The sequence below is a fragment of the Callospermophilus lateralis genome, chromosome 17, assembly GCF_048772815.1.
Source record: "Callospermophilus lateralis isolate mCalLat2 chromosome 17, mCalLat2.hap1, whole genome shotgun sequence".
Taxonomy (NCBI): domain Eukaryota; kingdom Metazoa; phylum Chordata; class Mammalia; order Rodentia; family Sciuridae; genus Callospermophilus; species Callospermophilus lateralis.
Window position 1 is genome coordinate 74,806,218 of NC_135321.1, and position 16,450 is coordinate 74,822,667.

Consider the following 16,450-nt stretch of genomic DNA (forward strand, 5'->3'; position numbering starts at 1 on the left):
TATCAATAGAAAATCCCAAGGTATCCATGAAAAAGTTATTAGCAGTAATAAATGAGTTGAGCAAGGTTGATGGATACAAGATAAATGTACAAAAATCAAGTGCATGTTATACATTAAAAATGGGAAATAAACAAAAATAAAATTAATGAAGAATTCCATTTATCGTAGCATCAAAAGGAATAAATTATTTAAGGGAAAATTACTAAAACAAGTACACTATTTATATGCTGAAAATTACAAGACATCTTGAAAGAAACACAACCCACAAAACTGGAGAAAATATTTACTAATCATATATCTTTAAAAAAAAAAAAAAGCCTATATCCAGAATATATAAAGAACTCCCACAATTCAACAATAAAAAGATAAGTATCCTGACCTTAAAAATGGACTAAAGATTAGAGCAGAACTTTCTCCAAAGAAGACATACATATGACCAGTACATACATGAACAGATGTTTGACATCATTAGTCATCAGTAAAATGAAAAAGGAAATCCCAATGGAGACCACTTAACTTGCACTAGGGGAGCTCAAACCTCATTACTGGGTTGATCCATGGGTGGATGGTTTAATGGTCCCCTGACCCGTGGTGAGAACTTAGGGGATGGCGCCGACTTGAAGGAGCTGGGTCCTCCCATGGCTCCTGAAGGCTGTACCTTGTCCCCTGTCCCTCCTGTTCTCTTGCTCCCTGTCTCTCTCTTGGCCTCTGGGCGAGAGCTTGGAGCCCCCATGAGATGGGGCCAAGTGAGGAGGCGCTGAAATCTCTGAAACCAGGAGACATCCATCTCTGACAACAACCAGGATCGCAGAGCGATCGCTGCACGTGATTCGTCCTCTTCTCTGGCGTGGGGCTGAGACGCGCTCAGGAAAATCAGACCACAGCCCAAGCCACCGTTCATTTAAATGTCCTTGTTTTTATTTTCCGTTAAAGAAGGGTGACGAATCCAGGTCACAATCAATGAACACAACGAACAAAAAATGACCCAGGAATAAGTAGTTCCCCTCTCCAGCTGGGAGAGAAGGGGAGGGGAATCCTGGCTCCAAGCACTGGGAACGCTGAGGACTCCTGCGCAGCTTGGGAGACCCTCACCTGCCCATCTCCACCCTCGCAATGTGGGAAACAGTGTACCAAATCCTCCCGCTTCTAGCAAATACTTCCCTATTTGGAAAGAAGTGGCCTGGAGAAGGAGAAGGAGAAGGAGAAGGAGAAGGAGAAGGAGGTAGAAAAACCAAAGAGAACTCCCCCAAACAGAAGGTCCTGCAATGCTAACCTCTGGGAACCCCGGCACCACAGGAAGAACGCCTGCAGTGTTCTCCACAGTGTAGGTCTCCAGAGGCTGGAGCGGGTCGGGAGGACAGGGCAGGTGGAGGAGGCACGCTTGTCTCACAGAACCAGGCTGATCCAACAGCAGGTGGAGCTGGTCCCAGGGGCTCTCCCTGTTCCGCCCTCCTGGAGCCCTGATACAGTGAATGCACTGAGCACCGCCCTTCAAGGTGAGATGCTCAGCAGGACAAGCACCCGCAACACCAAGCTATAGCAAAGGCCCCTGTGATGTTCTGTTATGGAAATTTAATCAATATTTACATCTGAAGTTTTTCTCAAAGGTTAAGATTCTGTCTACTTCCTTTTCTTTCCTCCCAAAGACCTTCAGACTGAAATAGGACACTTAATCACATACTCAGGACTTCCTACCTTGAATCTGTTGCCAGAGAAGCAGAACAGTTAAATCAACTCCTCTCCACCCATGTTTGTATAAATCGTTTTATCTGACTTTTATAAATACAGAACACTTTAAAAAATCCAGAAAGCCATAATAATCAGTCTTAAAGATACCTAGGCATCCACCACTGAGATTAGTCAAATGTTAAACCATTCAGCTGTGTTTTATGCTACCTTTCTTTGTGGGGGAAAAAAACCCTAAAATTTCCCCCTAGGAACTCAAGAAATAAAATAAAAACATAAATAAAGAAAATAGAAAGGAAAGGAGGGAGAGGAAAGGAAGAGAGGGAGGGAGGGAGGGGATTGATCCACTCTGGATGGTAGATGTGTTGATAATGTGTTATTGGTAGAAACTAAATGCTGGATACATGGGTATTCACTCTAAAAGTCTTTGTGTATATTGAAACATTTTATCATAAAATGTTAGGGCAAAGATGTGTTTTAAAAAATGCGCTTGACAAGTACATTTCAAACCAACCCATCACCCCCCACCCATCCTCAGATACCCTGCCGCAGACGTGTAGTATTCTTACATGTTTTGGATACTCCTGACACACGGGGACATATCCATAAACTACATGTACAGTTGCTTATGTATTTTCAAAACGCGGTGAAAAGTAAATACTCATACTCATTTCCAACTTCTTCAAGATCTGTCCTGGCCATACACATATACTGATGGATTCTTTAACCACTAGGTCCACCATGTACAAAATAAAACGTCCCCTGACTTGTTCTCAGACCAGGGCACCCAGGCCACTGGACCTCCTCCCCGACCTCCCCTTAGAGACCTGTCCCGGCCGCAGCAGGCTGAACCTTCTATCAGCCTGGGAGAAGGTGGGCTTGTCACAGTTGGCTCCCCCATGAGGGTCTTAAAGGGAACTTTCCAGGGAATAAGGAAAGTCTCTTTCCAGAGAGGTCAAGAGGAGAAGGGAGATCAAGTGGGCCTTCATAATAGTGGACTGAAGACAGACACTGACCTATGGTCACAGCCCAGAGTGTAGTTTTGCACCTAAGAGAAACTGTGAACGCACCATTATAAATTTCCGTTGTGCATGTTGATCAAGGACGGGGTGAAGGGCAGAATACTGAATGACCCATATGCCTTGTATTATGGCTTTTAATGCTTTATGCTGCATGGAAGATTCTTCTGTCCCAAAGAAGCCCAAGAGTAGATGCTGACCACCATTTATAGTGAGCTCAATATCTCCTAAGTGCTGTTGACAGTCACTGTTTCACTGCACACTGAAGCCAATCTCTATTTTACAGATGAAGCTCCTAGACTCAGAGAGTTTAAGGAACTTGCCCAAGGCCACACAGCAGACAAAGGATTCCAGAGGACAATAAAGGCCACAAAGGACAATAAAGCAGATGGGGCGCTGGCAGCCAGTGGGTGCTCCTTGTAGCAAGATATTGGCTAATTGCAATAAGGAGGACAATGGGACGTTTAGGATCTCTGATAGCACAGACCTAAGGAGGTGACATATGGAAAAATCACATGGTCGCACAAGAAACAGAACAAAATATCACAATGAAGTTGCTTTTTGGTAACCTTGGTTACTATCACTATAGTTTCAAGAAAATATTTTCTACACATTCGAAGCATCACCCATATGTTGCCTTCCATCTGTGGCTTCCCGTGCCCGAGCCCAGCATGAGCAGGTGTCTCTGAGCCCAGGAAGCCCCGGGATGAACTGGGTGTGACCAGAGTATGGCTTGGGGATGTCATTTTCAAAGTCATAAAACAGAGAGAGGGGCTTCAGCAAGTGGCGTGCAGCACGACTCACCGGTCCTGGAGGGCAGGAATCTTGGAAGGACACTGCAGGTACTGCTTAAACCGGAGCTCAAAGGCCTGGCCAATGGAGCCAATGACGTCTTGGGCCAGTCCGTCACAGCATTCCAGAATGTGACAAGCTGAGAGAGAAGGGACACAGGCCAGTTAGAGACAGATGCGGGAGCTCCCCAGCTCCTCAACCAAGAGCTCGTTCTTGGGGTCCGAGAGAAAAGGAGGTGTCTTCCTGCTTCATAATCCGTCTCAGCAGAAATGGCTACATCATCATCTCTGGGGAAATCCCACAGCTATGGTGGCAGGCATTCATTTTTTTTTTTAAGAACCCGCTGTCTGCAAAATTATAGGTTCTATTTTTAAAGAAAGGACTTTTAAGTCCAAATGGGTGGTGCTCCAATATCTTTAGAGTCTCCAAACCATCAATTCTAACCTTGTTAGGGAAACAGCATTTGGAAGGGGACCGCAGCACAGCTCAGAGCCTGATCTTCCACCACGGAGTCCCATGAAGTGCCCGTGGGCTTCAAGCAGTGATTTAAACTGAGAGCTGTTAACTGAACCTTCCTCTATTCAACAGACTTGGAGACGGTGGTTCGGTGACTTTTCAGTGGGAGTACAATGTGGACCGCGAAAGGCAGTCGCTGGAAACAGTAAGAAGCCCAACCTCTTGGAATGGGGGTAAAGAGGTATTAGCCAGTGTGCCCGTCCCCGTAACGTGCAAGCCACGTCCCACACAAAACTGGGACTGGATTTTCATGCAGATTCTCAGGAAGGCAGCTTGTGAGGAAGAAGAGATAAAAGTTAGGGAGCTGGTGGGCCAGAACAGTGCCCAGAGGCAGGGGGAGCGGCCTGAGAGGGCTTTCAATGGTTCCAGGGTAGGTACCAGCAGGACAGCCTCTGCACCAGGACAGTGTGTCCTGATGTGAGACCTCCAGACACTGCGGGCCTGTCACCAGGAGCAACGTGCTAAACAAAATGACCAAGGCCATTGTTTGCCCTGAGCTCCTGTATGTGTCCTAACAGACCAGACCAGACCAACATGGAGTCCCTCTTGACAAATGCCCCATTACCCTACGGAAACTTGAAGGAAGTGGACAGACCCCAAAATGGACCAATTTCTCCAGAAAACAGGAGCCAGTATAATAAGAAATGCCCTCTGCTTTAGCCCTTACCTCCTCACCAGCCCAAAAAAGTTAAAAATAAGTAACCTGATCTTGACCAATCAGGCTATTTTTTAAATTGTTCTGTCTCCTTGTTCCCACTTTACAAAACCCACTGTTCTGCTTGGCCCTGTGGGAGCTCTCTATTTTTAGAATGAGAATTCCCCAATTCATGAATCACAAATAAATGAGATCCATGACTAAATGTGTTGTAATTTTGTCTTTTGACAAGCACAACACATAGTCTTGCTACAAATGGGATAAAGGAATTCTCCTGGAGAAAAATGACAGATGCCTATCAACGCTCTGTCTCTCTCTTGCCAACAGCCACCACATATTGCCAAGGAGGCTTCCTCCCTCCAGAAGCCCATGGATCCCCCAGCAAGGAGCGTGGTAGTCATTCCCAAGGGGTGGCAGTGACTGGGGAGACATGGAACTGCACCCACCTTGCAGGAAAAACCAGGACACGCCAGAAAGCAGCCTCATGTAGACAGGAAGGGGGCAGAGACCCCCACCACCTCCACGCTCATCTGCCCAGAGCCAGCCAGATACTGGCGGTTCACCCACAAGACAGCCCTGGACCCTCAGTCTGCTAATCCCCCAGACTACAGGTGGACACAGGGAACAGTATTTGTGGGGAAGAATGCGGGTGAGCACACCATTGCTTGGGATTGCAGCGTAACCCGTCAGATACATAGAGCAGTCCTATTTTAGCGACAGGCAAAGAATTCATGTACAAAGGTGTAGGTGTCCTAGATACCGTTTATATGTTGATTCGTGATACTATTATATTTTATTGTGGGTGTTATTATGAAGCACGGTCCTGGATGGTCACAAAGCAAGCCCGTATTAAGCAGGATCATGGTAGCACAGTCTCTGATGTATACAAATGGAGGCACCACGCTCAAGCTCAAAAGGAAGTGGAGGTTCAGACTTGAAGGAGCAAAATCCAGCATGACCTGGTTCCCGCAACCTACCTGCGGGCCTCTAGCCACACTTGCTGGCCCCTACTGTTCCGCATCAGCACCAGCCAACGGCCGGAACTTTGGAGAACCATAGAATAAGAGAGGAAAGGGGTCAGAAGATAGAGTCTTTTTTTTTTTTTTTTTAAAGGAGAGAAGCCACAGCTAACATTTAAAATGGAGAAGAGAGGATGAGGCTTGTGCAGGGCCGTTCACTCACATCTCACCTCCACTAAACTCCTACACACCTGAAAACAGAAGGCTATAAAGGGTGTGCTGTCACGTAGGCCAGGCAGCTTGCAGCAGTGCAAGGGCCTAGGTGCAAGTGCCCTAGCAGGGTGAGGACCAGGCCCTGCCAGTCTAAGTGACAGAGGGTGGCACAGCCTACAGATAGCGAGCCGGCACTTGAGCTCACTGTCACTCTCACTATTCACAGGAATTAAATCAGGACTCGGTCCTGGGACCTGGCACAGCCCCCGATGAATGGAGAAAACAACATCATCCGCTGCTTGGTCTGAGGATTCCTTTTGTAAAGTGGCCTCTATGTGTCCCAGAAGCTCACTCCACACCCCAAACGAACCCCGGGTGTCATCTTGGGAGCCTGGTATCTTCTCTGAGAGCTTTGCCGGTCTTTAGCCAGAAGCCACATCCAGGAGGATGTGGCATGAACATCAAAAGATGAGTCCCCCCAAAAGGTGGCCATCAGACCTGGGCAGCAGTGTTGGGCTTCACGTGTCCCTGAGGACATGGCGGCCACAGGCACCGTTCCCAAGCAAGGAGGAGGATGAGAGACACCCGGAGCAATGTGCCCAGAAGGAAGAGGTGAAGTGATGGAGAAGGGAGAAACATGGGTCAGAGGACCGGCAAGTTGGAAGCATGGTCCCCTCGGTCACTTCTGGGGAACTGGTCCTTTTGATGGCCATGCCAGCCAGCAGGAGTGTCACTTTCTTACTGGTGGAGCTCACTGGCCAACATGAGTCTCTTTTTTTACTTCTGTGAATGTCAATGGTTAGAAGATTTATCTTTCCATCTTGGAGATACTTTTTAAAACAATTATTAATTTGGAGGAGTTGATTTCTTATCTTTTCTGATTATTGTTTTTACTTTGAAATGACACCCACAAAGTGTCCAAACTGACAGTCAATCTTACCAGCTTTGCTATTTCTTTCCTGTTTGCCTAGGTTCTTATTGTCATTATAACCTTTGGCTTATGGTTTCTCTCTGAGAAGTTTAGTTCAGTTAAAAAAATTAGTTAATAGTTTGATATAATCCCATTTGCCAGATCTTATTTTTGTTAACTATGCTTTTGAGTTCTGACCCCAAAATATCCTTGCCCAGACCAATGTCATGAAACATTTCCCCTATTTTCTTCTAAAAGTTTCATAGTTTGGGGTCTTACAATTATGTCTTTAAGCCATTTTAGTTGAGAGAGGCAGCCTCTAGTTGTATTCTTCTGCATGTGGATACCCAGATTTTCCAATGACAGCTTTTGAATAGGCTATCCTTTTTCCCCAGCATGTGTTTTGGGTACCTTTATGGATAATCCACTAGCTGTGAATGCATGGATTTATTTCTGGGATTGCTACTCTGTCCCATGAGTCTGTGTGTCTGTTTGGTGCTCAAACTCTGCTTTCTTAGTGCAACTGTGCAGCATAATTTGAAGTCAGGTAGTGGGCTGCTTTGTTCCTTTTGCTTAAGATTGCTTTGGTTATTCAGGGTCTTTTGTGATTCCATACAAATTTTAGGATTGCTCTTTTTTACTTCTGTAAATTTCATTGGTATTTTGATAAGGATGGCATGAAATCTATAGACTTAATTTTTAAACAGTTGATCTCTTGGGCTGGGGATGTGGCTCTAGCGGTAACGCGCTCGCCTGGCATGCGCGGGGCGCTGGGTTCGATCCTCAGCACCACATAAAATAAAAAAGATGTTGTGTCCACCGAAAACTAAAAAATAAATATTAAAAAAAAATCCTCTCTCTCTCTCTCTCTTCTCTCTCTCTCTTAAAAAAAATTAAACAATTGATCTCATGGGAGCAGAGAGTAGAACGGTAGATATCACAAGAGGGTGTTCGGGTAGAGGAGGGATGAAGAGATGTTGGATAAAGGATATATAATTACAGTGAGAAAGGAGAATAAATTTCCAGAGACCAATTGTACAGCAAGATGACTATAGTTAATAACAAAATAGTGTGCTATTGAAAATGTAAAAAAGAAAATGGTTGCTATCAAAAAAATAAAACTATGCGAGGGTAATGCATTGGTTAATTAGCTAGATTTAACCATTCCATAATAAATATCTATAGTCTTCCCTTTGACTATGTAGGGAATTGATTCCAGGATCTCCTGAGGATACTAAAATCTGAGGTTGTCAATTCCCCCATATAAAATGGCATATATTTGCACACAACCTACACACATTCTCCCGATGCTCGAAATCACTTTGAGATGACTTAAAGTAGCTAATACAATGTAAATGCTATGCAAATAGTTGTCATATCCTATTTTTATGTGTACTATTTTTACTATTGTATTGTTATTCTAAATATTTTCCATCTGCAAATCTGAAGATGTGGAGTCCATGGATACAGAAGGCCTAGCGGACTTCAGTGTCAGGGTACAACAGGATAGAATCACACAGTGTTATCCACTGATTTAAAAAGTCACAACAAAAATGTTTTCAACCTAGTTAATGTGAGGTTTGAGTCCATTTCCTGAAGCCACTTAATTCGAGTTCTTCAGCCCGACCGGGGGGGGGGGGGGGGGGCAGCAGTGTCTGTAAGGGCACTTGGTTCAGAGGCCCTCCATCTCTCTCTGCTTCCTGCGTGCCCTGCCCTGAGATGCTTTCCTCCTCTCATGATGCTCTGCCTCACCTTGGACCAGAACAATGGATTCAGCCAACCATGGACTAAACCTCTGGATCCATGAGCCAAAATAAACTTTCCTCCTCTAAGCTGCTTTTGTCAGGACTTTGGGTCCCAGCAATGAAAAGCTAAACAGTAGTGACTATCTATCTCTTCCTTTCATTGGGCTGATGGCTCCCCACTTACACAGAGCATCAAAGTCCAGTGGATTCTCTCCAGAGCAAAGGAGAGTCCTCAAACTCCAGCAGGTTTATCAGCCAGCCATAGTCTGTTCATTTTATGCATTCATATGCTGCTCATTGTTCAAAGCTTTTGATCCAAGATAGGTGAGAAATTTAAAAATTAAGCCAGCATGTTAGTAGTCACTCAACATGAGTCCTAGCACCAGAGGACCAGATTGAAACTACAAGGAGATAGCATCTACGCCCATCAGGCTGGCAGGAGTTTAAAAGTCTGAAAGTGTCAATTGTTAAACCAAAGGAGCCCTTCGCTGTCACTTGTGGGATAATAGTTTCAGAAAAGCTGAGGATGAACAAAGACATGGTGATTCAGCCTTAGAGGTCTGCATATTCTGGGAAAATTCTTGCATTGGAGCACAAAATGGGGTGTCCAAAATAGTTACTGAAGATGTCATTCAATAGACATTTACCAAGCATCTAGCATGCTCTAGATCCTGCCCTAGGATCTGGGGATGGAGCAAGAAATAACAGAGTTCCTGTTCTAATTAAGATTATATGTCTTAAGAAATACATTTGATCAACAAATATATGAAAAAAATGTTCAGCATCACTAGCAATTAGAGAAATGCAGAGCAAAACTACTCTAAGATTTCATCTCACTCCAGTCAGAATGGCAATTATCAAGAATACAGGCAACAATAAGTGTTGGCGAGGATGTGGGGGAAAAGGCACACACATACACTGCTGGTGGGACTGCAAATTGGTGCAACGACTCTGGAAAGCAGTATGGAGATTCCTCATAAAACTGGGAATGGAACCACCATTTGACCCAGTTATCCTACACCTCTGTTTATACCCAAAGGACTTTAAATCAGCATACTACAGGAATGCAGCCACATCAATGCTTATAGCAGCTCAATTCACAATAGCTAAGCTATGGGGCTGACCTAGGCATCCTTCAGCAGATGACCGGATAAAGAAAATGTGGTATGTATACACAATGGCATATTATGTGGCCTTAAAGAAGAATGAAATTATGGTATTTTCAGGTAAATGGATGGAGCTGGAGAATATCATGTTAAGTGAAATAAACCAAACCCAGAAAATCAAAGGCCAAATGTTTTCTCTGATAAGTGGATGTGAATCCATAATGGGGGACAGGGGCAGTAGGGAAGAATGGAGGAACTTTGGATTGGGCAGAGGGGAGTGAGGGGAGGGGAGGGGATATGTGTGTGGGGGGAAGGATGGTGGAATGAGATGGACATTGTTACTCTGTATACATGTATAATTGCACAACCAGTGTGACTCTGCACCATGTTCAGCCAGAGGAAGGAGAAGTAGTGCTCCATTTGTGTACAATGTGTCCGCGTGCACTCTGCTGTCATGTGTAAGTCATTAGAACAATTTTTAAAAAATTAAAAGAAGAAAAAAAAGATCATGTGTCTTATAAGAGACAAAAGAAGAGAAGACATGGACACAGATTAGGAAGGGATGAGGTAAAAATGGAGGCAGAGGTTAGAGCAATGTGGCCACAAGCCAAGGAATGTTGGGAGCCATCCAAAACTGCAAGGGTCAAGAAAGCCTCCACTAGGGCCTTTGGAGAAAATGAGGGCCTGCTGACTCCTGATGTCAAACTCCTGGCCTCCAGAAGGTTGAGAGAATAAATTTTTTTTGTTTGATGCCACCTACTCTGTAGTCATTTGCTACAGTACCCACAAGGAACTAATACAACCATGGAGAAAAGGTAAAATAAAGGGGGATTCTGGTATCAGGTAAATGCACAAGATGATCAGAAGAGGTGACATTGGAGAGGACATAGGAAGGAAGCCAGGAAGGAAGCATGGGAAGATCCTAGGTACTGCGTCTAATAAGTACAAAGGCCCTGGGGCAGCAGCCTGCCAGTCATGTCCAAGGATGATCCCACAGTTGGTGCAGCGGCCGTGGTGGGAGGGGAGGTGGTGGGAGATGAGGTCAGAGTCAGCAGGATGAATTAGGAAGGCTGATGTCTCGTTGACAGGTGGCAGGAGCAGACAAGGCAGAGAAGTGGGGAGCCAGGAAGAGATCATTGCTAATAAGACAAGCAGGTGGGGATTTTTTTTTGGGGGGGGGTTTCTGGGCATTTTTTTCCCCACTGAACCCACAGCTGAAAACTTGGATACACCCACGAGGGAGTACCCCAAACCATCACCAGAGGGTCCACTTGGTATTCCAATGATAGGAGCTTCAACTACCCGGGGATCGGTACAGGGCAATTATCAGGGGAACCCCCAAGGGCCTTGGGTTGTTCTTACCGAGGTCACCGGAGAACAGGGATTGTTAAGATGGCCATTCGACATGTCCCCCCAAAGCTCATATGTGACAAGGAAAAGAACAGAGGGGAAATGACTCGATTGTGACAGGTGGCACCTGATCAGTGTGTCAGTCCCCTGACCTGGATTACCTGGGAGGTAACGTGGGCAGGTAGGGTGTGGCTGGAGGAGGTGGGTCACTGGGGGGGTATGCCTTCAGGGTTCATATGTTGTCCCTGGTGAGCAGATCCCCGTCTCTCTCTTTCTCTCTGTTTCCTGGTGGCCATGTCCTGCTGCTATGGAGGCCGAGTATGGAGGCCCAGAGCTATGGAGGCAGCCTTCTGTGGACTGAGGCCTTTGAAACCATGAGCCCCGATTAAATGCCTCCTCGTCTCTGGTCCCTCTGGTTACAGCAATGAGAAACAGGAATGTTGGGCTTGGGTCTGTCCGCAGCTGGGGGGTGGGGGCGGGGGTGGTGAGGCCCGGGGTTTACGGGAGAGTCTTGGGAGTGCTGGGCCAGGGCTCTCTGTGTTTGGGACAACAAAACACCTTTATCAGTGTCTGAGGGTGTTCACGCCCTGGCTTGGCCTGAGGCTGGCGCGGGCAGGAGGTCCCCAGAGCTGGCCGGGTCACACAGGGCTCAGGCACTCTGACTTTCAAAGGATGCTGCAAGAAAGTTGGGGTGGGGGGACCCAGAACCACAGGGGAAAAGAAAGACCAAGTGGCAGCAGGGGTGGGGGTGGGTCAGGAACCCTCAGGAGGTGTCGCCAGGCTGGGTCTGCAATTCCTGAGTGGGAGGGCCTGGGTCAGACTCCTGAGTGGCACAAGGAGCAGGCCGGCCGTGCGTGAGCCCAGCTTCCTGGGTGGAAAGGTGGACTTGGGAACTGAGCGCAGGGGTGAGACTGGGGGTCTGGGAGCCCCGCGTGGGAGACGGTCTCAGCACCGGTGGTTGGGGGGATGGACCCTCGGCCACACTGTCCCTAGGAAAGACATTTAACCTTCGGGGCAAACTGAAGAACGAAATAAGAGAGCAAGTCATTGCATGCACCCGTTACTCAGATGAGGCTCTGTTTCTAGGGAAAAGAATAGTTAGAGGCAGAACCACAGTTTTTTCCACCAATGGGGCTTTTCCTTTTGTTTGCAGTGTTGGGGGTTAAACCCACGGGTACCCACCACTCAGTGGCACCCACAGCCCTTATTTTATTTTGAGGCAGTGTATTGCTTACTCACCTGCACCGCCAACTTGTGATCCTTCTGCTCGGCCCTCGGAGGAGCTGGGGTTAGGGGTATGCACCACGGTGCCCGGTGACAGGTTCTTATTATAATAAAGCCTTTCTGAAAAAAATCACCTCTTAGGGCCTACTGCCTCCCAGGGTTAAAAGAAACAGATCCCTTTCACTGAAATGACCACCTATTGCTGGGCATGGTGGTGCAGGCCTGTAATCCCAGCAGCTTGGGAGGCTGAGACAGGAGGATTGAGAGCTCAAAGCCAGCCTCAGCAATGGTGAGGTGCTAAGGAACTCAGCGAGACCCTGTCTCTAAATAAAATACAAAATAGGGCTGGGGAGGTGGCTCAGTGGTCGAGTTCAATCCCTGGTACTTAAAAATTAGAAAAGAAAACAGAAAAAGAAAAAAAAACAAGATGACCACCTATTGCTAAAGGCCAGAACAGGGGAGCCGGCTGCCTGTGGCAGTGTACCCCATCTGCAGGTTTCACTGGAGTCCATTCCGCATCTCCCACTGTTAGGAAAATCTTGGGTGAAGAGCACAGGATGTCTCAGGAATTTTTAAGGTCGAATATGTCAGTTTTTCTCCTACTAAGGCAGCATCACCTAAGACTCAGATATGACTTTTCACGTGTCCCTCCAGGGAGTACCAGAGGGGCCTAATCAGGGTGCCATTGTGACTAAAAATTGCATGAATCACTTGCCCCTTGTGGACAACTGTATGTCCAACTGGAGCATCATTTTGTAGTTGCTTGTGACCCAAACAGGTCACTTAGGACTAATACGTACATATGTATGGTGGCAGGACCTGGGAGTCACTGGGAAGGAATGAGAGTCCTCAAGTGATATTTACCCCAAGAAACTGAAATAAAGGCATTGAAGAGAAATCTGTACTTCACAGCAGCCAAGAAATGGAATCAGCCTAAGAGACCATTGACAGATGAGTGGATAAAGAAAATGTAATCGATAAAACATGATGGAAAAGTAGGCAGCCATAAAAAAAGAGTAGATCTTGTCATTGGCAGCAATGTGGATGAACCTGGAGGGCACTATATTAAGTGAAACAAGCAGGCACAGAAAGATAATTCTGCCTGTTCTCAGTTATGCGTAGAATCTAAAAAAGCGGATCTCAGCAATAGAGTAGAATGCTAGTCATACAGGCTGGGAAGGGTGCGGAGGAGAAGACGAGGAAAGATTGGCCAACAGGTACAAAAGTTAGTTGGAAGGAAAAAGTTCTGTCATGCTATTGCCCAATAGGGTGAGTACAGTGAACAATAAACTATATATTTCAAATAACTGAGAGAACTTCTAATATCCTCAGCATAAGGAAAAGGAAATGATAAATGTCAGCGAAAACAGACATGCTAATTACTCTGATTTAATCATTACCCATTGTATAGGAGTCTGCAAAACCTCCCACTGCACCCCATGAATATATATAATAGTTATGTGTCAATTAAAAATTAAACAAAACTTTAAAACATAAATTCTAGAAAAGAACATGGTTCATTAGAACCCAACAAAGCCGGATCTCTTGGGAGCTTTATCTCTCCTCTGCGCATGTCACTGCCTGGGCCCCCCATTGGTCCTGACCTTCAACTCCCCCTCACCAACCTCTGGGGGACCCTGACCTCCTGGAGATCTTGGTGGTGGTTGTACCCACGGGACTCAGTGACTAGGAAGAGAGACCTTTTCCCCTTCCACCAGATTAACTGGAGTAACTGGGGAGTCTTGATACCAGGGAGATACCGACGGATGCTCCTTAGAAATACTTCTAGATGAAGAGGGTGGGAAAATGGTAGAAAAGTCACAGAACAGGCATCTGCTTTATGCTTTAAATATAAACCTTGCTGCTCGGCCATTGGTGGCTTATTTTAAAACTGACATTTTTCCCCTTCTCTTCTCCCACTCCCTGTCCCTAACCTCGGAAGCAGCAAGATTCCCACTCTGCCTGGACGCGGCCTGGTTGTCTGTCCTGCTCGCTGACCTCAGGAAGGAGGGAATCCAGACTCGGGAGCCGAGGCTCTAAGACGCAGGTGTGCCCCCTCAAGGCTGCCGCCTGGATCTCAACTAGGACTCCCCAACACCACCCCCAGTGGTTAGAATCAGAGCCCCAGGGCAGGAGTTCCTGTGTGTTCTCATTTGCTAACCAATCAAGAAAACTTCTGTTTCCTTTCTCTCAAAACCTGGCCCCTGTGGTGGGATTGGCAATGGAGACGAAATCAAACTTCTGGGATCCGTGGCAGCCAGCACACACAGGGGGCTCCCTGAGCTACAAGAGTCCTATGCAGTGGCTCCAGGAGACGGGGAACAGAGGAAAGTGGGAAGTTCAACTCAGGAGTCAGGGAGGCCCAGGAATAATGGTCTCTTAGAGAAATCGACTCCCTCAGGGCCAGGCCTGTGGCTGCTGCGTGGGGCCGGGGAGGCTCCCCCCAAACAATCCTAAAGATTTGCAGAAATGCAGACTTCCCTGTGGGGCAGGTGTGTGCAGCCGGGCAGGAAGGAGATTAAATACAGGCTGAAGGGCAGACCCTTGGCTCCCAGTGCCTCCCTCTGGATTCTAAGTGAGACTGTGGCAGGAACCGGCTGGGAGCTCCAGAGGGAGCAGGGTGACAGCAGGACCTTTGAAAAGGGAGGTTTAGATGGACGCCAGCCCACGCACACCAGCTGCCGTCTGGCACAGCTCACACTGTCCAGTCAAGCGGCGGGATTCGTCACAGGACATTCAGAGCCACCCCGACTGCCGCTGGAGAAGGCCGGGCACGATTCCTGCAACTGTGGGGACAGAACATCTCCCTCCCAGCAGGGAGAGGCCTGGAAGCCGGGCTGTGAAACTGCCCAAGAGCTTTTCTGTGCCCAGGAACTGGGCAGCACTGGGAGCAGAAGCCTGGGCCAGAGGCCAAGAACTGCACATTCAGCAGAGAGGCCAGGGTGGCACCTCTGCACCAGAGACACGCAGATCAACCAGTCAAGACCCTCGTGCCTGCCATGGCCTCCCAGTGTCTGGTGTGATCCCCCTGGAAGGCCCAGCAAGAGACCCCTCCATCTCATGTCCTGTGCAAGGAGTCATTTCAGGTTCTTTAAGGTCAGCTTTTCCGTTTAGCCACTGTTGTCTTCTGGGTTGACTTGATAGATTTCATCCTCCGGCTGGTATCCCATTCACTGATCTGGTTTTATGTTGTTTCTTTAAATGTGTGTAAGGGTGGCCTTAGGCCTGAGCCTAAGCAACTCCATTTTAAAACCCCAGTTTGAAACCTGCAGTCTCACCAGGCACTCCTAATGGGCCCTCCAGTGTGGCCCTAGGCACAGACAAGTCATTCTCCCACCCTGGTATGCTCAGTGTGAATCCTCTGGCACGGGCAAACCTCAATATAGAAGAAGAAACATGAGAAAACAGAAAAAATACTCTGCAAAAAGTTTGTAACTCCCCAATAACTGAATTCACATATATCAAAGCAGATGAAATCTCCAAGTACTTTAAAAATTGGTTGTTAAAATGATTAACGAATTTTAAAAGATCTAAGGAAAAAATTAAGGGAGGAAAGAACAGGATCTGAAAGAGCCTTTCACTAAGAAAATAGAGATTCCTAAAAAGAACCAAAAAGAAATCTTGGGAATGAAAGGTACAATAAGTCAAATAAAAGACTCAATTGAAAGTTTCTAAAATATTTTATCAAGGAAAACACAGAATCTCAGCTTGAGGACAAGGTGTCCTTCGGGAACTTTCAGAGAGCACTAAAGACAAAAATAACAAAACTTTTCTGGTTTAGATCTGAGCTCAAAAGCTCACGTGTGAGACAGGGCAAGAATTTTCAGAAGTGAAATGATTAGATTATAAGAGGTCTGGATTTACCCTCCCATATGGATTAACTGGTTGGAACTACTAGCAGGTACATGGGGCTGGAGGAGGTAGTCACTGGGGTGTGCCTTAGGAGTTTATATGTTGTCCTTGGAGAGTGGACCTCCCCTCTCTCTGTTTTCCGGTTGTCCTGTCTCGGGCTGCTTCCTTCTGCCACGTCTTTCCATCATAGTGTTCTGCATCGCCTTGGGCTCAGAGCTACGAGTTTGCCGACCAAGGACTGAACCTCTGAAATCATGAGCCAAAATCAACTTTTCTTCCTCCAAATTGTTCTTGTCAGGTCTTTTGGCCATAGAAACACAGAGCTGACTAAAACAGAAACTAGGACCAGAATATATAAGAACTCTGGAGCAACATTAAGTGACCAAATGACACTCAGAGAGGAACCAGCAGAAACACAGGCTA

At 46.7% G+C, this 16,450-nt stretch overlaps 1 protein-coding gene across 1 annotated transcript in view; it reads right to left on the reverse strand.

The window, feature by feature from the left end:
- Positions 1 to 16,450, reverse strand: part of Shc3 (SHC adaptor protein 3) — a 168,116-nt gene that overhangs the window by 47,462 nt on the left and 104,204 nt on the right. The window contains exon 7 of the mRNA XM_076837083.2: positions 3,510 to 3,636. Within this exon, the coding sequence (XP_076693198.2) occupies positions 3,510 to 3,636 (127 nt within the window). The remainder of the gene's footprint in view (positions 1 to 3,509; positions 3,637 to 16,450) is intronic.